Raw genomic sequence first — 15,911 nt, 5'->3', positions numbered from 1 at the left:
GACAGCAACACAATTAGACCCAAGCAAATCATGAGAAAACAAAAAGATAATTACTTGACACAGTGGAAGGAATTTACAAAAAAAACAGAGCAAACTAGAATGCTATTTGGCCCTAAACAGAGAGTACACAGTGGCAGAATACCTGACCACTGTGACTGACTCAAAATTAAGGAAATCTTTGACTATGTACAGACTCAGTGAGCACAGCCTTGCTATTGAGAAAGGTCGCCGTAGGCAGCCGTAGGCAAAATGAGGTGGAAACTGAGCTAAACTTCCTAACCTCCTGACAAATGTATGACCATATTAGAGACACATATTTCCCTCAGATTACACAGACCCACAAATAATTTGAAAACAAACCCAATTTTGATAAACTCCCATATCTACTGGGTGAAATACCACAATGCCACAAGAAAAGGTCAACCAGTGAAGAACAAACATCATTGTAAATACAACCTATATTTATATTTATTTATTTTCCCTTTTGCACATCATTACAACACTGTATATAGAAATAATATGACATTTGAAATGTCTGTATTCTTCCGGAACATTTCAGAGTGTAATATTTACTGTTAATTTCTTATAGTTTATTTCACTTTTGTTTATTATCTATTTCACTTGATTTGACAAGGTAAACATATGTTTCTCATGACAATGAAGCCCTTTCAACTGAATTGAGTGAAAGAGAGAGAATAAGAGAAAGAGAGAGAGAGAGAAAAAGAGAGAGACCCTCTGTGACTTTCTCTATTCTCCTCGTCTAATATTTCCATCAATATTTCTTCTTACCCACATGATAAAGACCCCCCTCCCCCCCGGCCACCTTGTTCCACATTGTTCTAAGTCCTGGAAATGTGACTGATTGATCAGACCAGTGGATGAACATAACAGTAAAGATTAAGAGGATGAGTAATCAGCAGCATGTGCTTACACAGCGCTGTGGACTAATCTTGCCCCCACCACCGGTCCCCACCGTCTCCCCTTTAGAGGGGCAGCCACCAGTCAGGACCCACACACACACACAGCTCCCGGACAAGAGGGGAGGACAGAGGGACCCACAGTGTTCACTAACTTCCATTGTCCAGCAGATCCACACCACTGTTACAGAGACCAAGAGACTATCCAGGACCTGAGAGAGAGAGAGAGAGAGAGAGACTGAGAGATCATCGTATCTCCATCACCAAGGGACAGAGGAAGGAGAGACAACCGTGGATACAGGACATCCAGTGACTGGGTGATCATAAGGGGAGTTGATGTGGACTAAAGAGGAACTGAACTGACCAGCCGTCTGCCAGTCTGACTGCGGACACGAGGAGCCAGTTACAGCTACCCATCCATCAGCACACTTCTGCACTCCAATAGATTGGCAGTGACACTTTTGACTAACTTTTCCACATCATCGCTGATTGCCGAGGTACCAGACGTCAGGGGAGGCCATTGGTGTGACCTCCTCACTGCTGAAGGAAGAACCGTCACACAGCAGCTAGACTAGTCGTTGCATTGGGATACAATATCAGAACTTTTAAAGCCGTTTACAGTAACCCTCTAATAGAGGCGGGAGAGGGACGGGGAAGTGACCGGTCCACAAAGACATCGTTAGGACATATTGAGGAACCGTGATGGAGGAACACCTGTCTAACATCCATCCTTCCTCCTCTCCAAGTGGATCTTCAGGGAGCACCGACTGTGACAGCAGAGGAGGTAAACGTTTGGTTGATATGGACTTTTCTTTCAAAAACATCATTTCTAAAAAAAAATGTTGCTCGGCGAAAAGCTCTGAGAGAATAAAGGAAATGAAACCCTGGCGCGGGGTAAACGCTGCTCCTGAGTTGCCTTCTTCTAGCAACACAATCAGGGAAGTTCAGACTTCAGAAAAAACCACGTTGTATATTATTGATTGTGTTCCTGTAATGAAGCACTTGGGATTAGCATTTACCATGTGTGAGCGGTTTGCTTCTTTACCAGCGGAACAGGTACAGCCCTCAGTACAGCCCTCTCTCCCATTAGAAACAACAGGTTGCTGGCCAGCTTGCTGGCAGCATGGTGAGTCTGATGGAGCTGTTACTGATGACAGTGATTAGTTTGTGGCTCCACATTTCAAACACTTTAAACACGTCAAATGTTCTCTTTCTATCAGATCTGATATTTCAAATTGAATTTATTGAAATGTATTTATTTAATTGATACAAATACACATTTTCAATTAGTAGAAAATATTTTTTTGGGGGGGGGAATAATAACCAGATCTTAGAAAAAAAATATTATTTATATTGGAGAGAAAAAAGTCATGCTGCATAATATGAATTTTAAATAATTTGATAGTTGGATCTTTAATGCAAAACGAGCCAGCATACAGCTGTCAACAAGCATTCATCTAACAGTCTCTCACTACCCCACCTCTCTCTCTCTCTGTTGTCCCCCAGCATACAGCAGCCAACAAAGCATGCATCTAACAGTCTCTCACTACCCCACCTCTCTCTCTCCCTGTTGTCCCCCAGGAAAGAGTCCAGCCCCGGGTAAAGCCCTGAGTCCAGCCCTGCTCTGTAAGGTCTGTGGAGACACCAGCAGTGGAAAACACTATGGCATCTACGCCTGTAACGGCTGCAGTGGATTCTTCAAACGCAGCGTCCGACGGAGACTCATATACAGGTGAGTTGGAGTGGCAGCGTCCGACGGAGACTCATATACAGGTGAGTTGGAGTGGCAGCGTCCGACGGAGACTCATATACAGGTGAGTTGGAGTGGCAGCGTCCGACGGAGACTCATATACAGGTGAGTTGGAGTGGCAGCGTCCGACGGAGACTCATATACAGGTGAGTTGGAGTGGCAGCGTCCGACGGAGACTCATATACAGGTGAGTTGGAGTGGCAGCGTCCGACGGAGACTCATATACAGGTGAGTTGGAGTGGCAGCGTCCGACGGAGACTCATATACAGGTGAGTTGGAGTGGCAGCGTCCGACGGAGACTCATATACAGGTGAGTTGGAGTGGCAGCGTCCGACGGAGACTCATATACAGGTGAGTTGGAGTGGCAGCGTCCGACGGAGACTCATATACAGGTGAGTTGGAGTGGCAGCAGACACTGTAACCCACTCATATACAGGTGAGTTGGAGTGGCAGCAGACACTGTAACCCACTCATATACAGGTGAGTTGGAGTGGCAGCAGACACTGTAGCCCACTCATATACAGGTGAGTTGGAGTGGCAGCAGACACTGTAACCCACTCATATACAGGTGAGTTGGAGTGGCAGCAGACACTGTAACCCACTCATATACAGGTGAGTTGGAGTGGCAACAGACACTGTAGCCCACTCATATACAGGTGAGTTGGAGTGGCAACAGACACTGTAGCCCACTCATATACAGGTGAGTTGGAGTGGCAACAGACACTGTAGCCCAGTGTCTAGTCAAACTACCCACTGATAGATGGGCTAACTGTGTCATCACAAATTAACTTTTTTTAAATTTGTATTTTTAACTATTTGTGAGTTTAATATATTTAAGTTTGAACGTGACTTCTTAGTTGATGTTTAAATCTCTAGAATAGTTTATTATTTCACATAGTGTAAAATATGTTTTCCTCTGCTCATGCCAACAGGTGTCAGGCTGGTACGGGCATGTGCCCAGTGGATAAGGCCCATCGTAACCAGTGCCAAGCCTGTCGGCTGAAGAAGTGCCTACAGGCAGGCATGAACAAAGATGGTGAGTCAGTGGAATGTATTTATTTGAAGTCAAAGATAATCATCTGTTTTTTTTCAGTATGAATAGATGTGAAAGTTTGTATAATTTAAGTTAGAGTTGGGATATGTTTGTTGAGCAGTCTGTCTCCTTGGACAGTCAAGTGTAAAGATGTGTCAGGAGTCTGAGCTGTGTCTTAACTCTCCCCCAGCTGTCCAGAACGAGCGTCAGCCCCGCAGCACGTCTCAGGTGCGTCTGGACTCCATCGACATGGACACAGACAAGGAGCACCTGTCCACCACACGGGATCCCTCTTCCTCTTCTTCCTCCTGCTCAGTGATCACCCGGCCTCACATCACCTCCACCTCAATCAGCTCGTCCTCTGCCCCACCACAGCGCTGTGGACCCCCCAGCCCACAGAACAACCACCGCTTCATGGTCAGCCTCATGACCGCTGAGACCTGCGCTAAACTGGAGCCTGAGGATGGTGAGGAGGGCTTTATTTTGGCTGTTTGCTGGTTTTCCTCGGTCTCTCTGTCTCTCTCTCTGTCTCTCTGTCTGTCTCTCTCTCTGTCTGTCTCTCTGTCTCTCTGTCTGTCTCTCTGTCTCTCTGTCTCTCAGTCTCTCTCTCTCTCTCTCTCTCTCTCTCTCTCTCTCTCTCTCTCTCTCTCTCTCTCTCTCTCTCTCTCTATAATCTCCAGGTTTTATCTTTTGTATTTAAATAATTCCACTTCTTTCACAGTTGATGAGAACATTGATGTGACCAGTAACGAGCCAGAGAGGGAATCCTCAGACTACCACATGTCCCTGTACCCTTCCAGTACAGAGAATGTGTACGAGACGTCAGCCCGGCTTCTCTTTATGTCTGTTAAATGGGCCAAGAACCTGCCAGTGTTCTCCAATCTCCCATTCAGAGACCAGGTAAGACGGGATACTATGATAGGGTTTACTTAGAGTATAAACTGCTTATTAATACCTCTTAAGGATTAGCCCCTTTTAAAAAAAATCTGTTGCCTAAAATGACATACCCAAATCTAACTGCCTGTAGCTCAGGCCCTGAAGCAAGGATATGCATGTTCTTGGTACCAATTGAAAGGAAACACTTTTAAGTTTATGGAAATGTGAAAGGAATGTAGTAGAATATAACACATTAGATCTGGTAAAAGATAATACAAAGAAAAAAAAAACGTTCTTTTGTATTTTTTTTTTACCATCATCTTTCAAATGCAAGAGAAAGGCCATAATGTATTATTCCAGCCCAGGTGCAATTTAGATTTTGGCCACTAGATGGCATCAGTGTATGTGCAATGTTTTAGACTGATCCAATGAACCATTGCATTTATGTTCAACATTTTGTGTCAAGACTGCCCAAATGTGCCTAATTTGTTTATTAATAACGTTTCATGTTCATAACTGTGCCTCTCCTCAAACAATAGCATGGTATTCTTTCACTGTAATAGCTACTGTAAATTGGACAGTGCAGTTAGATTATCAAGAATTTAAGCTTTCTACCAATGTCAGATATGTCTATGTTCTGGGAAATTTTCTTGTTACTTACAACCTCATGCTAATCACGTTAGTCTACGTTAGCTCAACCGTCCTGTGGAAGGGACACCGATCCTGAAGAAGTGTTTTAAAATATCACTACATTGTTTGGTAACTAATTGTTCGTCAATATGAATGCTTTCGTATAGCTTAAACGGGTAAACATGCAGAATATTTTTTTATGGTGCTAAGAATAGTTTGATGCAACTTCCATCTGTTTAGAGACCCTTGAACTGCTTCTAAAACATTTTTCTGCATAGTTTGTGATGTCATGTTTATGACCTGTCACCCTTGACCTCTAACCTTGTGCGACCCCCCCACTGATCTGACTTCCTTGTTCCCCTCCAGGTAATCCTGCTGGAGGAGGCATGGTCTGAACTCTTCTTGCTGTGTGCCATCCAGTGGTCTCTCCCCCTGGACAGCTGTCCTCTGCTGTCCCTCCCCGACCTGCCCCCCCCCACCACGCAGACTAAGACATCCTACACCAGCGTGGACCTGCGTCTGCTCCAGGAGGTCTTCAGTAGGTTTAAAGCCCTGGCCGTAGACCCCACTGAGTTTGCCTGCCTCAAGGCCATCGTCCTCTTCAAACCAGGTGGGTGCCTGGGGGACAGGGGGATGTTGGTTTGGGATTTTCTGTTGCTATGGTGTCATTTCTTTGCCAGATATAATCTGTGGTGATGTTTTTTGTGACCAGAGCTGAATGTAATGCAGTACATCTTTCTGTTTGATCTGGAATAGGGCTTTCTGTTTGGTCTGGAATAGGGCTTTCTGTTTGATCTGGAATAGGGCTTTCTGTTTGATCTGGAATAGGGCTTTCTGTTTGATCTGGATTAGTGCTTTCTGTTTGATCTGGAATAGGGCTTTCTGTTTGATCTGGATTAGTGCTTTCTGTTTGATCTGGAATAGGGCTTTCTGTTTGATCTGGATTAGTGCTTTCTGTTTGATCTGGAATAGGGCTTTCTGTTTGATCTGGATTAGTGCTTTCTGTTTCTGGGGGTGTAAATTCTACTTCCCCAGATTCCGTCTGGTCATGTGGATAAGACATGAGACTAGGCCTGTTGGACTGATCTTTCCTTCTTCTCTTTGTTGTCATAGAGACCCGAGGTCTGAAGGACCCAGAGCAGGTAGAGAACCTACAGGATCAGTCCCAGGTGATGTTGGGACAACACATCAGATCACATTACTCCAGTCAGCCTAACAGGTAGGACTACTACGACCTCCCTGATCTCCCTGCACAACCTACCTGATCTCTCTGCACAACCTCACTGACCTCCCTGCACAACCTCACTGATCTCCCTGCACAACCTCCCTGACCTCCCTACACAACCTCTCTGACCCCCCGACACAACCTCCCTGACCTCCCTACACAACCTCCCTGACCTCCCTAGACAGCCTCCCTGACCTCCCTGACCTCCCTGACCTCCCTGACCTCCCTACACAACCTCCCTGACCTCCCTAGACAGCCTCCCTGACCTCCCTGACCTCCCTAGACAGCCTCCCTGACCTCCCTAGACAGCCTCCCTGACCTCCCTAGACAGCCTCCCTGACCTCCCTAGACAGCCTCCCTGACCTCCCTACAAATCCTCCCTGACCTCCCTAGACAGCCTCCCTGACCTCCCTACACAACCTCCCTGACCTCCCTAGACAGCCCCCCTGACCTCCCTGACCTCCCTGACCTCCCTGACCTCCCTGACCTCCCTACACAACTTCCCTGACCTCCCTAGACAGCCTCCCTGACCTCCCTGACCTCCCTAGACAGCCTCCCTGACCTCCCTAGACAGCCTCCCTGACCTCCCTAGACAGCCTCCCTGACCTCCCTAGACAGCCTCCCTGACCTCCCTACAAATCCTCCCTGACCTCCCTAGACAGCCTCCCTGACCTCCCTACACAGCCTCCCTGACCTCCCTAGACAGCCTCCCTGACCTCCCTGACCTCCCTAGACAGCCTCCCTGACCTCCCTGACCTCCCTAGACAGCCTCCCTGACCTCCTTAGACAGCCTCCCTGACCTCCCTATACAGCCACCCTGATCTCCTTAGACAACTTCCCTGACCTCCCTGACCTCCCTATACAGCCTCCCTGACCTCCCTGACCTCCCTAGACAGCCTCCCTGACCTCCCTGACCTCCCTAGACAGCCTCCCTGACCTCCCTAGACAGCCTCCCTGACCTCCCTATACAGCCTCCCTGACCTCCCTAGACAGCCTCCCTGACCTCCCTGACCTCCCTAGACAGCCTCCCTGACCTCCCTGACCTCCCTAGACAGCCTCCCTGACCTCCCTAGACAGCCTCCCTGACCTCCCTAGACAGCCTCCCTGACCTCCCTATACAGCCTCCCTGACCTCCCTAGACAACCTCCCTGACCTCCCTGACCTCCCTAGACAGCCTCCCTGACCTCCCTGACCTCCTTAGACAGCCTCCCTGACCTCCCTGACCTCCCTAGACAGCCTCCCTGACCTCCCTATACAGCCTCCCTGACCTCCCTAGACAGCCTCCCTGACCTCCCTGACCTCCCTAGACAGCCTCCCTGACCTCCCTAGACAGCCTTCCTGACCTCCCTAGACAGCCTCCCTGACCTCCCTATACAGCCTCCCTGACCTCCCTAGACAACCTCCCTGACCTCCCTGACCTCCCTAGACAGCCTCCCTGACCTCCCTGACCTCCTTAGACAGCCTCCCTGACCTCCCTAGACAACCTCCCTGACCTCCCTGACCTCCCTGACCTCCCTAGACAGCCTCCCTGACCTCCCTGACCTCCCTAGACAGCCTCCCTGACCTCCCTGACCTCCCTAGACAGCCTCCCTGATCTCCCTACACAGCCTCCCTGACCTCCCTAGACAGCCTCCCTGACCTCCCTGACCTCCCTAGACAGCCTCCCTGACCTCCCTGACCTCTCTAGACAGCCTCCCTGACCTCCTTAGACAGCCTCCCTGACCTCCCTATACAGCCTCCCTGACCTCCCTAGACACCCTCCCTGACCTCCCTATACAGCCTCCCTGACCTCCCTAGACAACCTCCCTGACCTCCCTATACAGCCTCCCTGACCTCCCTAGACAGCCTCCCTGACCTCCCTGACCTCCGTAGACAGCCTCCCTGACCTCCCTATACAGCCTCCCTGACCTCCCTAGACAGCCTCCCTGACCTCCCTGACCTCCCTAGACAGCCTCCCTGACCTCCCTGACCTCCCTAGACAGCCTCCCTGACCTCCCTAGACAGCCTCCCTGACCTCCCTAGACAGCCTCCCTGACCTCCCTGACCTCCCTAGACAGCCTCCCTGACCTCCCTGACCTCCCTAGACAGCCTCCCTGACCTCCTTAGACAGCCTCCCTGACCTCCCTAGACAACCTCCCTGACCTCCCTGACCTCCCTGACCTCCCTAGACAGCCTCCCTGACCTCCCTGACCTCCCTAGACAGCCTCCCTGACCTCCCTGACCTCCCTACACAGCCTCCCTGACCTCCCTAGACAGCCTCCCTGACCTCCCTATACAGCCTCCCTGACCTCCCTAGACAGCCTCCCTGACCTCCCTGACCTCCCTAGACAGCCTCCCTGACCTCCCTGACCTCCCTAGACAGCCTCCCTGACCTCCCTAGACAGCCTCCCTGACCTCCCTAGACAGCCTCCCTGACCTCCCTAGACAGCCTCCCTGACCTCCCTAGACAGCCTCCCTGACCTCCCTATACAGCCTCCCTGACCTCCCTAGACAACCTCCCTGACCTCCCTATACAGCCTCCCTGACCTCCCTAGACAGCCTCCCTGACCTCCCTGACCTCCCTAGACAGCCTCCCTGACCTCCCTAGACAGCCTCCCTGACCTCCCTATACAGCCTCCCTGACCTCCCTAGACAACCTCCCTGACCTCCCTATACAGCCTCCCTGACCTCCCTAGACAGCCTCCCTGACCTCCCTAGACAGCCTCCCTGACCTCCCTGACCTCCCTAGACAGCCTCCCTGACCTCCCTACACAACCTCCCTGACCTCCCTGCACTCAGACTCTTCCTTTATGGCCTTTTATCCACATGGATCTGGATTCCACTGTATGTATATCTAGCTACTAACCTGAAGAATGAGGATGTTAAAATGGATTCCACTGTGTGTATATCTAGCTACTAACCTGAGAATGAGAGGATGTTAAAATGGATTCCACTGTGTGTATATCTAGCTACTAACCTGATAATGAGGATGTTAAAATGGATTCCACTGTATGTATATCTAGCTACTAACCTGAGAATGAGGATGTTAAAATGGATTCCACTGTGTGTATATCTAGCTACTAACCTGAGAATGAGAGGATGTTAAAATGGATTCCACTGTGTGTATATCTAGCTACTAACCTGATAATGAGGATGTTAAAATGGATTCCACTGTATGTATATCTAGCTACTAACCTGAGAATGAGGATGTTAAAATGGATTCCACTGTGTGTATATCTAGCTACTAACCTGAGAATGAGAGGATGTTAAAATGGATTCCACTGTATGTTTATCTAGCTACTAACCTGAAGAATGAGAGGATGTTAAAATGGATTCCACTGTATGTATATCTAGCTACTAACCTGAGAATGAGGATGTTAAAATGGATTCCACTGTGTGTATATCTAGCTACTAACCTGAAGAACGAGAGGATGTTAAAATGGATTCCACTGTATGTATATCTAGCTACTAACCTGAAGAATGAGGATGTTAAAATGGATTCCACTGTGTGTATATCTAGCTACTAACCTGAAGAATGAGGATGTTAAAATGGATTCCACTGTATGTATATCTAGCTACTAACCTGAGAATGAGGATGTTAAAATGGATTCCACTGTATGTATATCTAGCTACTAACCTGAGAATGAGAGGATGTTAAAATGGTTTCCACTGTGTGTATATCTAGCTACTAACCTGAGAATGAGGATGTTAAAATGGATTCCACTGTATGTATATCTAGCTACTAACCTGAGAATGAGGATGTTAAAATGGATTCCACTGTATGTATATCTAGCTACTAACCTGAGAATGAGGATGTTAAAATGGATTCCACTGTATGTATATCTAGCTACTAACCTGAGAATGAGGATGTTAAAATGGATTCCACTGTGTGTATATCTAGCTACTAACCTGAGAATGAGGATGTTAAAATGGATTCCACTGTGTGTATATCTAGCTACTAACCTGAGAATGAGGATGTTAAAATGGATTCCACTGTATGTATATCTAGCTACTAACCTGAGAATGAGGATGTTAAAATGGATTCCACTGTATGTATATCTAGCTACTAACCTGAGAATGAGAGGATGGTAAAATGGATTCCACTGTATGTATATCTAGCTACTAACCTGAAGAATGAGGATGTTAAAATGGATTCCACTGTATGTATATCTAGCTACTAACCTGAGAATGAGGATGTTAAAATGGATTCCACTGTATGTATATCTAGCTACTAACCTGAGAATGAGGATGTTAAAATGGATTCCACTGTATGTATATCTAGCTACTAACCTGAAGAATGAGAGGATGTTAAAATGGATTCCACTGTATGTATATCTAGCTACTAACCTGAAGAATGAGGATGTTAAAATGGATTCCACTGTGTGTATATCTAGCTACTAACCTGAAGAATGAGGATGTTAAAATGGATTCCACTGTGTGTATATCTAGCTACTAACCTGAAGAATGAGGATGTTAAAATGGATTCCACTGTATGTATATCTAGCTACTAACCTGAGAATGAGGATGTTAAAATGGATTCCACTGTATGTATATCTAGCTACTAACCTGAGAATGAGAGGATGTTAAAATGGATTCCACTGTGTGTATATCTAGCTACTAACCTGAAGAATGAGGATGTTAAAATGGATTCCACTGTGTGTATATCTAGCTACTAACCTGAAGAATGAGGATGTTAAAATGGATTCCACTGTATGTATATCTAGCTACTAACCTGAGAATGAGGATGTTAAAATGGATTCCACTGTATGTATATCTAGCTACTAACCTGAAGAATGAGAGGATGTTAAAATGGATTCCACTGTATGTATATCTAGCTACTAACCTGAAGAATGAGGATGGTAAAATGGATTCCACTGTGTGTATATCTAGCTACTAACCTGAAGAATGAGGATGTTAAAATGGATTCCACTGTGTGTATATCTAGCTACTAACCTGAGAATGAGGATGTTAAAATGGATTCCACTGTATGTATATCTAGCTACTAACCTGAGAATGAGGATGTTAAAATGGATTCCACTGTGTGTATATCTAGCTACTAACCTGAGAATGAGAGGATGTTAAAATGGATTCCACTGTATGTATATCAAGCTACTAACCTGAGAATGAGAGGATGTTAAAATGGATTCCACTGTATGTATATCTAGCTACTAACCTGAGAATGAGGATGTTAAAATGGATTCCACTGTATGTATATCTAGCTACTAACCTGAGAATGAGAGGATGTTAAAACGGCCGGTGAAATCAAATTTCACTGTTATGGATCTGTAAATTACTTGATCTTGATATTATTTTGATAGCTGCTAACAGAATCAGTTTCATTTTCTGTTTTTAGACACTTCAGGACTTTGATGGAATCTCTTTGCTGTAAATTCAAAGCGTATAACTCACCACCCTCTCTGTCTCTCTGTGTAGATTTGGGAAGCTCCTCCTGCTGTTGCCCTCTCTGCGTTTCGTCAGCTCTGAGCGGATCGAGCTCCTCTTCTTCCACAGGACCATCGGCAACACCCCCATGGAGAAACTTCTGTGTGACATGTTCAAGAACTAATACACGGAAAAACAAAATGGACGCTCAGTTATACTGCACTAAGACACACTGCAAGTGAACATGCTTAAAGCTAACAAACTGATGTGTGTAACAGGATGTTGTAAATATCTTATTGCTGTGTGTAAAGAAAACCATGTAAATATGTCATCGCTGTAAGAGAGTGTTGAAAACAGACCTGCTTTTGAGCTTGATAATGTGTTATAATGGGCTTTGCTGTGTTGGACACCAGACTCAAAATGTCCTTTACTGTGGACGAAATGTTTGTGTCTCAGATCTTCAGTTACATTTCTGTCTAGCCGTCCATTTTTCACGATGTAATGTAATATATTTACATAAAATCTGTTTAGTCTTAGATACTGTACAATTCTGCTGTCAAAAATATCTGTGCTGTATTTATGATTTCATGCCTTGATAAATTTAAACTTGTATTTTTTATTCTATCTATTAACTGAAGGAGATGGGTAGAAACCAGGTTAACACCAAGCTATCTATTAACTGAAAGAGATGAGTAGAAACCAGGTTTACACCAGGCTATCTATTAACTGAAGGAGATGGGTAGAAACCAGGTTAACACCAAGCTATCTATTAACTGAAGGAGATGGGTAGAAACCAGGTTAACACCAAGCCATCTATTAACTGAAGGAGATGAGTAGAATCCAGGTTTACACCAAGCTATCTATTAACTGAAGGAGATGAGTAGAAACCAGGTTAACACCAAGCTATCTATTAACTGAAGGAGATGAGTAGAAACCAGGTTTACACCAAGCTATCTATTAACTGAAGGAGATGAGTAGAAACCAGGTTAACACCAAGCTATCTATTAACTGAAGGAGATGAGTAGAAACCAGGTTTACACCAAGCTATCTATTAACTGAAGGAGATGAGTAGGAACCAGGTTAACACCAAGCTATCTATTAACTGAAGGAGATGAGTAGAAACCAGGTTTACACCAAGCTATCTATTAACTGAAGGAGATGAGTAGGAACCAGGTTAACACCAAGCTGTCTATTAACTGAAGGAGATGAGTAGAAACCAGGTTTACACCAAGCTATCTATTAACTGAAGGAGATGAGTAGAAACCAGGTTAACACCAAGCTATCTATTAACTGAAGGAGATGGGTAGAAACCAGGTTTACACCAAGCTATCTATTAACTGAAGGAGATGAGTAGAAACCAGGTTTACACCAAGCTATCTATTAACTGAAGGAGATGAGTAGAAACCAGGTTTACACCAAGCTATCTGCTGTCTATTAACTGAAGGAGATGAGTAGAAACCAGGTTAACACCAAGCTATCTGCTATCTATTAACTGAAGGAGATGAGTAGAAACCAGGTTAACACCAAGCTATCTGCTGTCTATTAACTGAAGGAGATGAGTAGAAACCAGGTTAACACCAAGCTATCTATTAACGGAAGGAGATGAGTAGAAACCAGGTTTACACCAAGCTATCTATTAACTGAAGGAGATGAGTAGAAACCAGGTTTACACCAAGCTATCTATTAACTGAAGGAGATGAGTAGAAACCAGGTTAACACCAAGCTATCTGCTATCTATTAACTGAAGGAGATGAGTAGAAACCAGGTTAACACCAAGCTATCTGCTATCTATTAACTGAAGGAGATGAGTAGAAACCAGGTTTACACCAAGCTATCTATTAACTGAAGGAGATGAGTAGAAACCAGGTTTACACCAAGCTATCTATTAACTGACGGAGATGGGTAGAAACCAGGTTAACACCAAGCTATCTATTAACTGAAGGAGATGAGTAGAAACCAGGTTAACACCAAGCTATCTATTAACTGAAGGAGATGAGTAGAAACCAGGTTAACACCAAGCTATCTATTAACTGAAGGGGATGAGTAGAAACCAGGTTAACACCAAGCTATCTATTAACTGAAGGAGATGAGTAGAAACCAGGTTAACACCAAGCTATCTATTAACTGAAGGGGATGAGTAGAAACCAGGTTAACACCAAGCTATCTATTAACTGAAGGAGATGAGTAGAAACCAGGTTAACACCAAGCTATCTATTAACTGAAGGAGATGAGTAGAAACCAGGTTAACACCAAGCTATCTGCTGTCTATTAACTGAAGGAGATGAGTAGAAACCAGGTTAACACCAAGCTATCTGCTATCTATTAACTGAAGGAGATGAGTAGAAACCAGGTTAACATCAAGCTATCTATTAACTGAAGGAGATGAGTAGAAACCAGGTTAACACCAAGCTATCTATTAACTGAAGGAGATGAGTGGAAACCAGGTTAACACCAAGCTATCTGCTGTCTATTAACTGAAGGGGATGAGTAGAAACCAGGTTAACATCAAGCTATCTATTAACTGAAGGAGATGAGTAGAAACCAGGTTAACACCAAGCTGTCTATTAACTGAAGGAGATGAGTAGAAACCAGGTTAACATCAAGCTGTCTATTAACTGAAGGAGATGAGTAGAAACCAGGTTAACATCAAGCTGTCTATTAACTGAAGGAGATGAGTAGAAACCAGGTTAACACCAAGCTATCTATTAACTGAAGGAGATGGGTAGAAACCAGGTATTATTATTCCAGCCCAGGTGCAATTTAGATTTTGGCCACTAGATGGCATCAGTGTATGGGCAATGTTTTAGACTGATCCAATGAACCATTGTATTTATGTTAAAACTTTTGTGGCAAGACTGCCCAAATGTGCTTAATTTGTTTATTAATAACGTTTCATGTTCAAAATTGTGCACTCTCCTCATACAGCAGCTCAGAGGAAGAAAAAGCAAGCTTCCCATCACAGTATAGATGCAGTGGCAACTTCCAATAGTGAGCAACGTATAAATCAAATGAACATCGCCACCTTCTGTCCACTACTAACAACAACACCAGTTACTCTTTCCTACCACTAGAGGTCCTCCCAGGCTGCCTGTCAACACCACTTGGACAGTAGACTGGACTTCATCAGTATCCACATGTCATGGCAACCACTGTATGACAGCAGGGTGTATATGTGTCCCAGCCATTTCTCAGACTACAGTTCCCCACTGTATGATAGTAGGGTGTATATATATCCCAGCCATTTCTCAGACTACAGTTCCCCACTGTATATTCAGTCTCTTCCGGAGTACTTGTAGGTCTTAGAATACACCGGTTCCAACAGGTAAAGTACATTATCTTGTGTTAGTTCTCTAATCACAACAACACAGCCAAGTAGGAATCCCATCAACTCCCTTCTCTTTCCCTCTGTGGACACACACACACACAGGTGCATTCTGGGAATAATGAAGTGCTTCACAATAAAAGTCTTAAAAATGGTACTGTCAGTAATATTGACATAGTTTCAGAAGAAACGTGTAATACTAACCTAGGCTACAACAGTATGGGTTCATACAGCACAGGAGGTTGGTGACACCTTAATCAGGGAGGACAGGCTCGGTATCAAATACATCAAACACATGGTTTCCATGGTTTCCATGTGTTTGATGTCATTTCATTCGCTCCGTTCCGGCCTTTATTATCAGCCGTCCTCCCCTCAGCAGCCTCCACTGATATACAGTATGCCCCAGCCATTTCTCAGAGGACAACAGAAGCCCTATAGGCCTTGGTTATACCATAGATTCATTCATGACCGCGTCCCAAGTGGAACCTATTCCCTTTATAGTGCACTACTTTTTGACCAGAGCCCTTTGGGGAATGTGGTGCCATTTTGGGACACAGATATGTAGCTCTTATCAGATGTGGGCTGTGGAGAAAGGGACATGGGACAGAAAATAAATAACAGGATAAATAACAGGACATAACAAGGCTCCATTTTGGAAACAGAGCAATTTAAACCTCAGAATGACAAGAACGTTTCATACTCTGCTTTATTCCTCCAATGACTGAAGGGACATTGGGAGGCCAGAGAGAGACAGAGAGAGACAGAGAGAGACAGAGAGAGACAGAGTAATAAATGAG

General features: G+C 45.2%; 1 protein-coding gene across 1 annotated transcript; it reads left to right on the top strand.

Annotated features, from left to right (window-relative positions):
- The first annotated feature begins 783 nt into the window (after nucleotides 1-783).
- nr2e3 (nuclear receptor subfamily 2, group E, member 3) lies at nucleotides 784-12,409 on the top strand. The gene is made up of 8 exons (XM_071400521.1): nucleotides 784-1,701; nucleotides 2,499-2,649; nucleotides 3,600-3,703; nucleotides 3,891-4,166; nucleotides 4,422-4,600; nucleotides 5,573-5,816; nucleotides 6,320-6,425; nucleotides 11,844-12,409. The coding sequence occupies exons 1-8, from the start codon at nucleotides 1,620-1,622 to the stop codon at nucleotides 11,974-11,976; spliced, it is 1,275 nt and encodes a 424-aa protein (XP_071256622.1). The 5' UTR covers nucleotides 784-1,619; the 3' UTR covers nucleotides 11,977-12,409.
- Nucleotides 12,410-15,911: the final 3,502 nt, after the last annotated feature.

Source organism: Salvelinus alpinus, chromosome 5 (assembly GCF_045679555.1).
Source record: "Salvelinus alpinus chromosome 5, SLU_Salpinus.1, whole genome shotgun sequence".
NCBI classification, from domain to species: Eukaryota; Metazoa; Chordata; class Actinopteri; order Salmoniformes; family Salmonidae; genus Salvelinus; species Salvelinus alpinus.
This window is presented reverse-complemented; position numbering and strand designations above follow the sequence as displayed.

What these genes read in the sequence shown, in the direction of transcription:
- nr2e3 (XM_071400521.1), top strand. Translation starts at nt 1,620, where the DNA reads ATGGAGGAACACCTGTCTAACATCCATCCTTCCTCCTCTCCAAGTGGA. An exon ending in CGACGGAGACTCATATACAG is followed by an intron (nt 2,650 to 3,599) that starts GTGAGTTGGAGT and finishes TCATGCCAACAG; the next exon opens with GTGTCAGGCTGGTACGGGCA. An exon ending in TAAACTGGAGCCTGAGGATG is followed by an intron (nt 4,167 to 4,421) that starts GTGAGGAGGGCT and finishes CTTCTTTCACAG; the next exon opens with TTGATGAGAACATTGATGTG.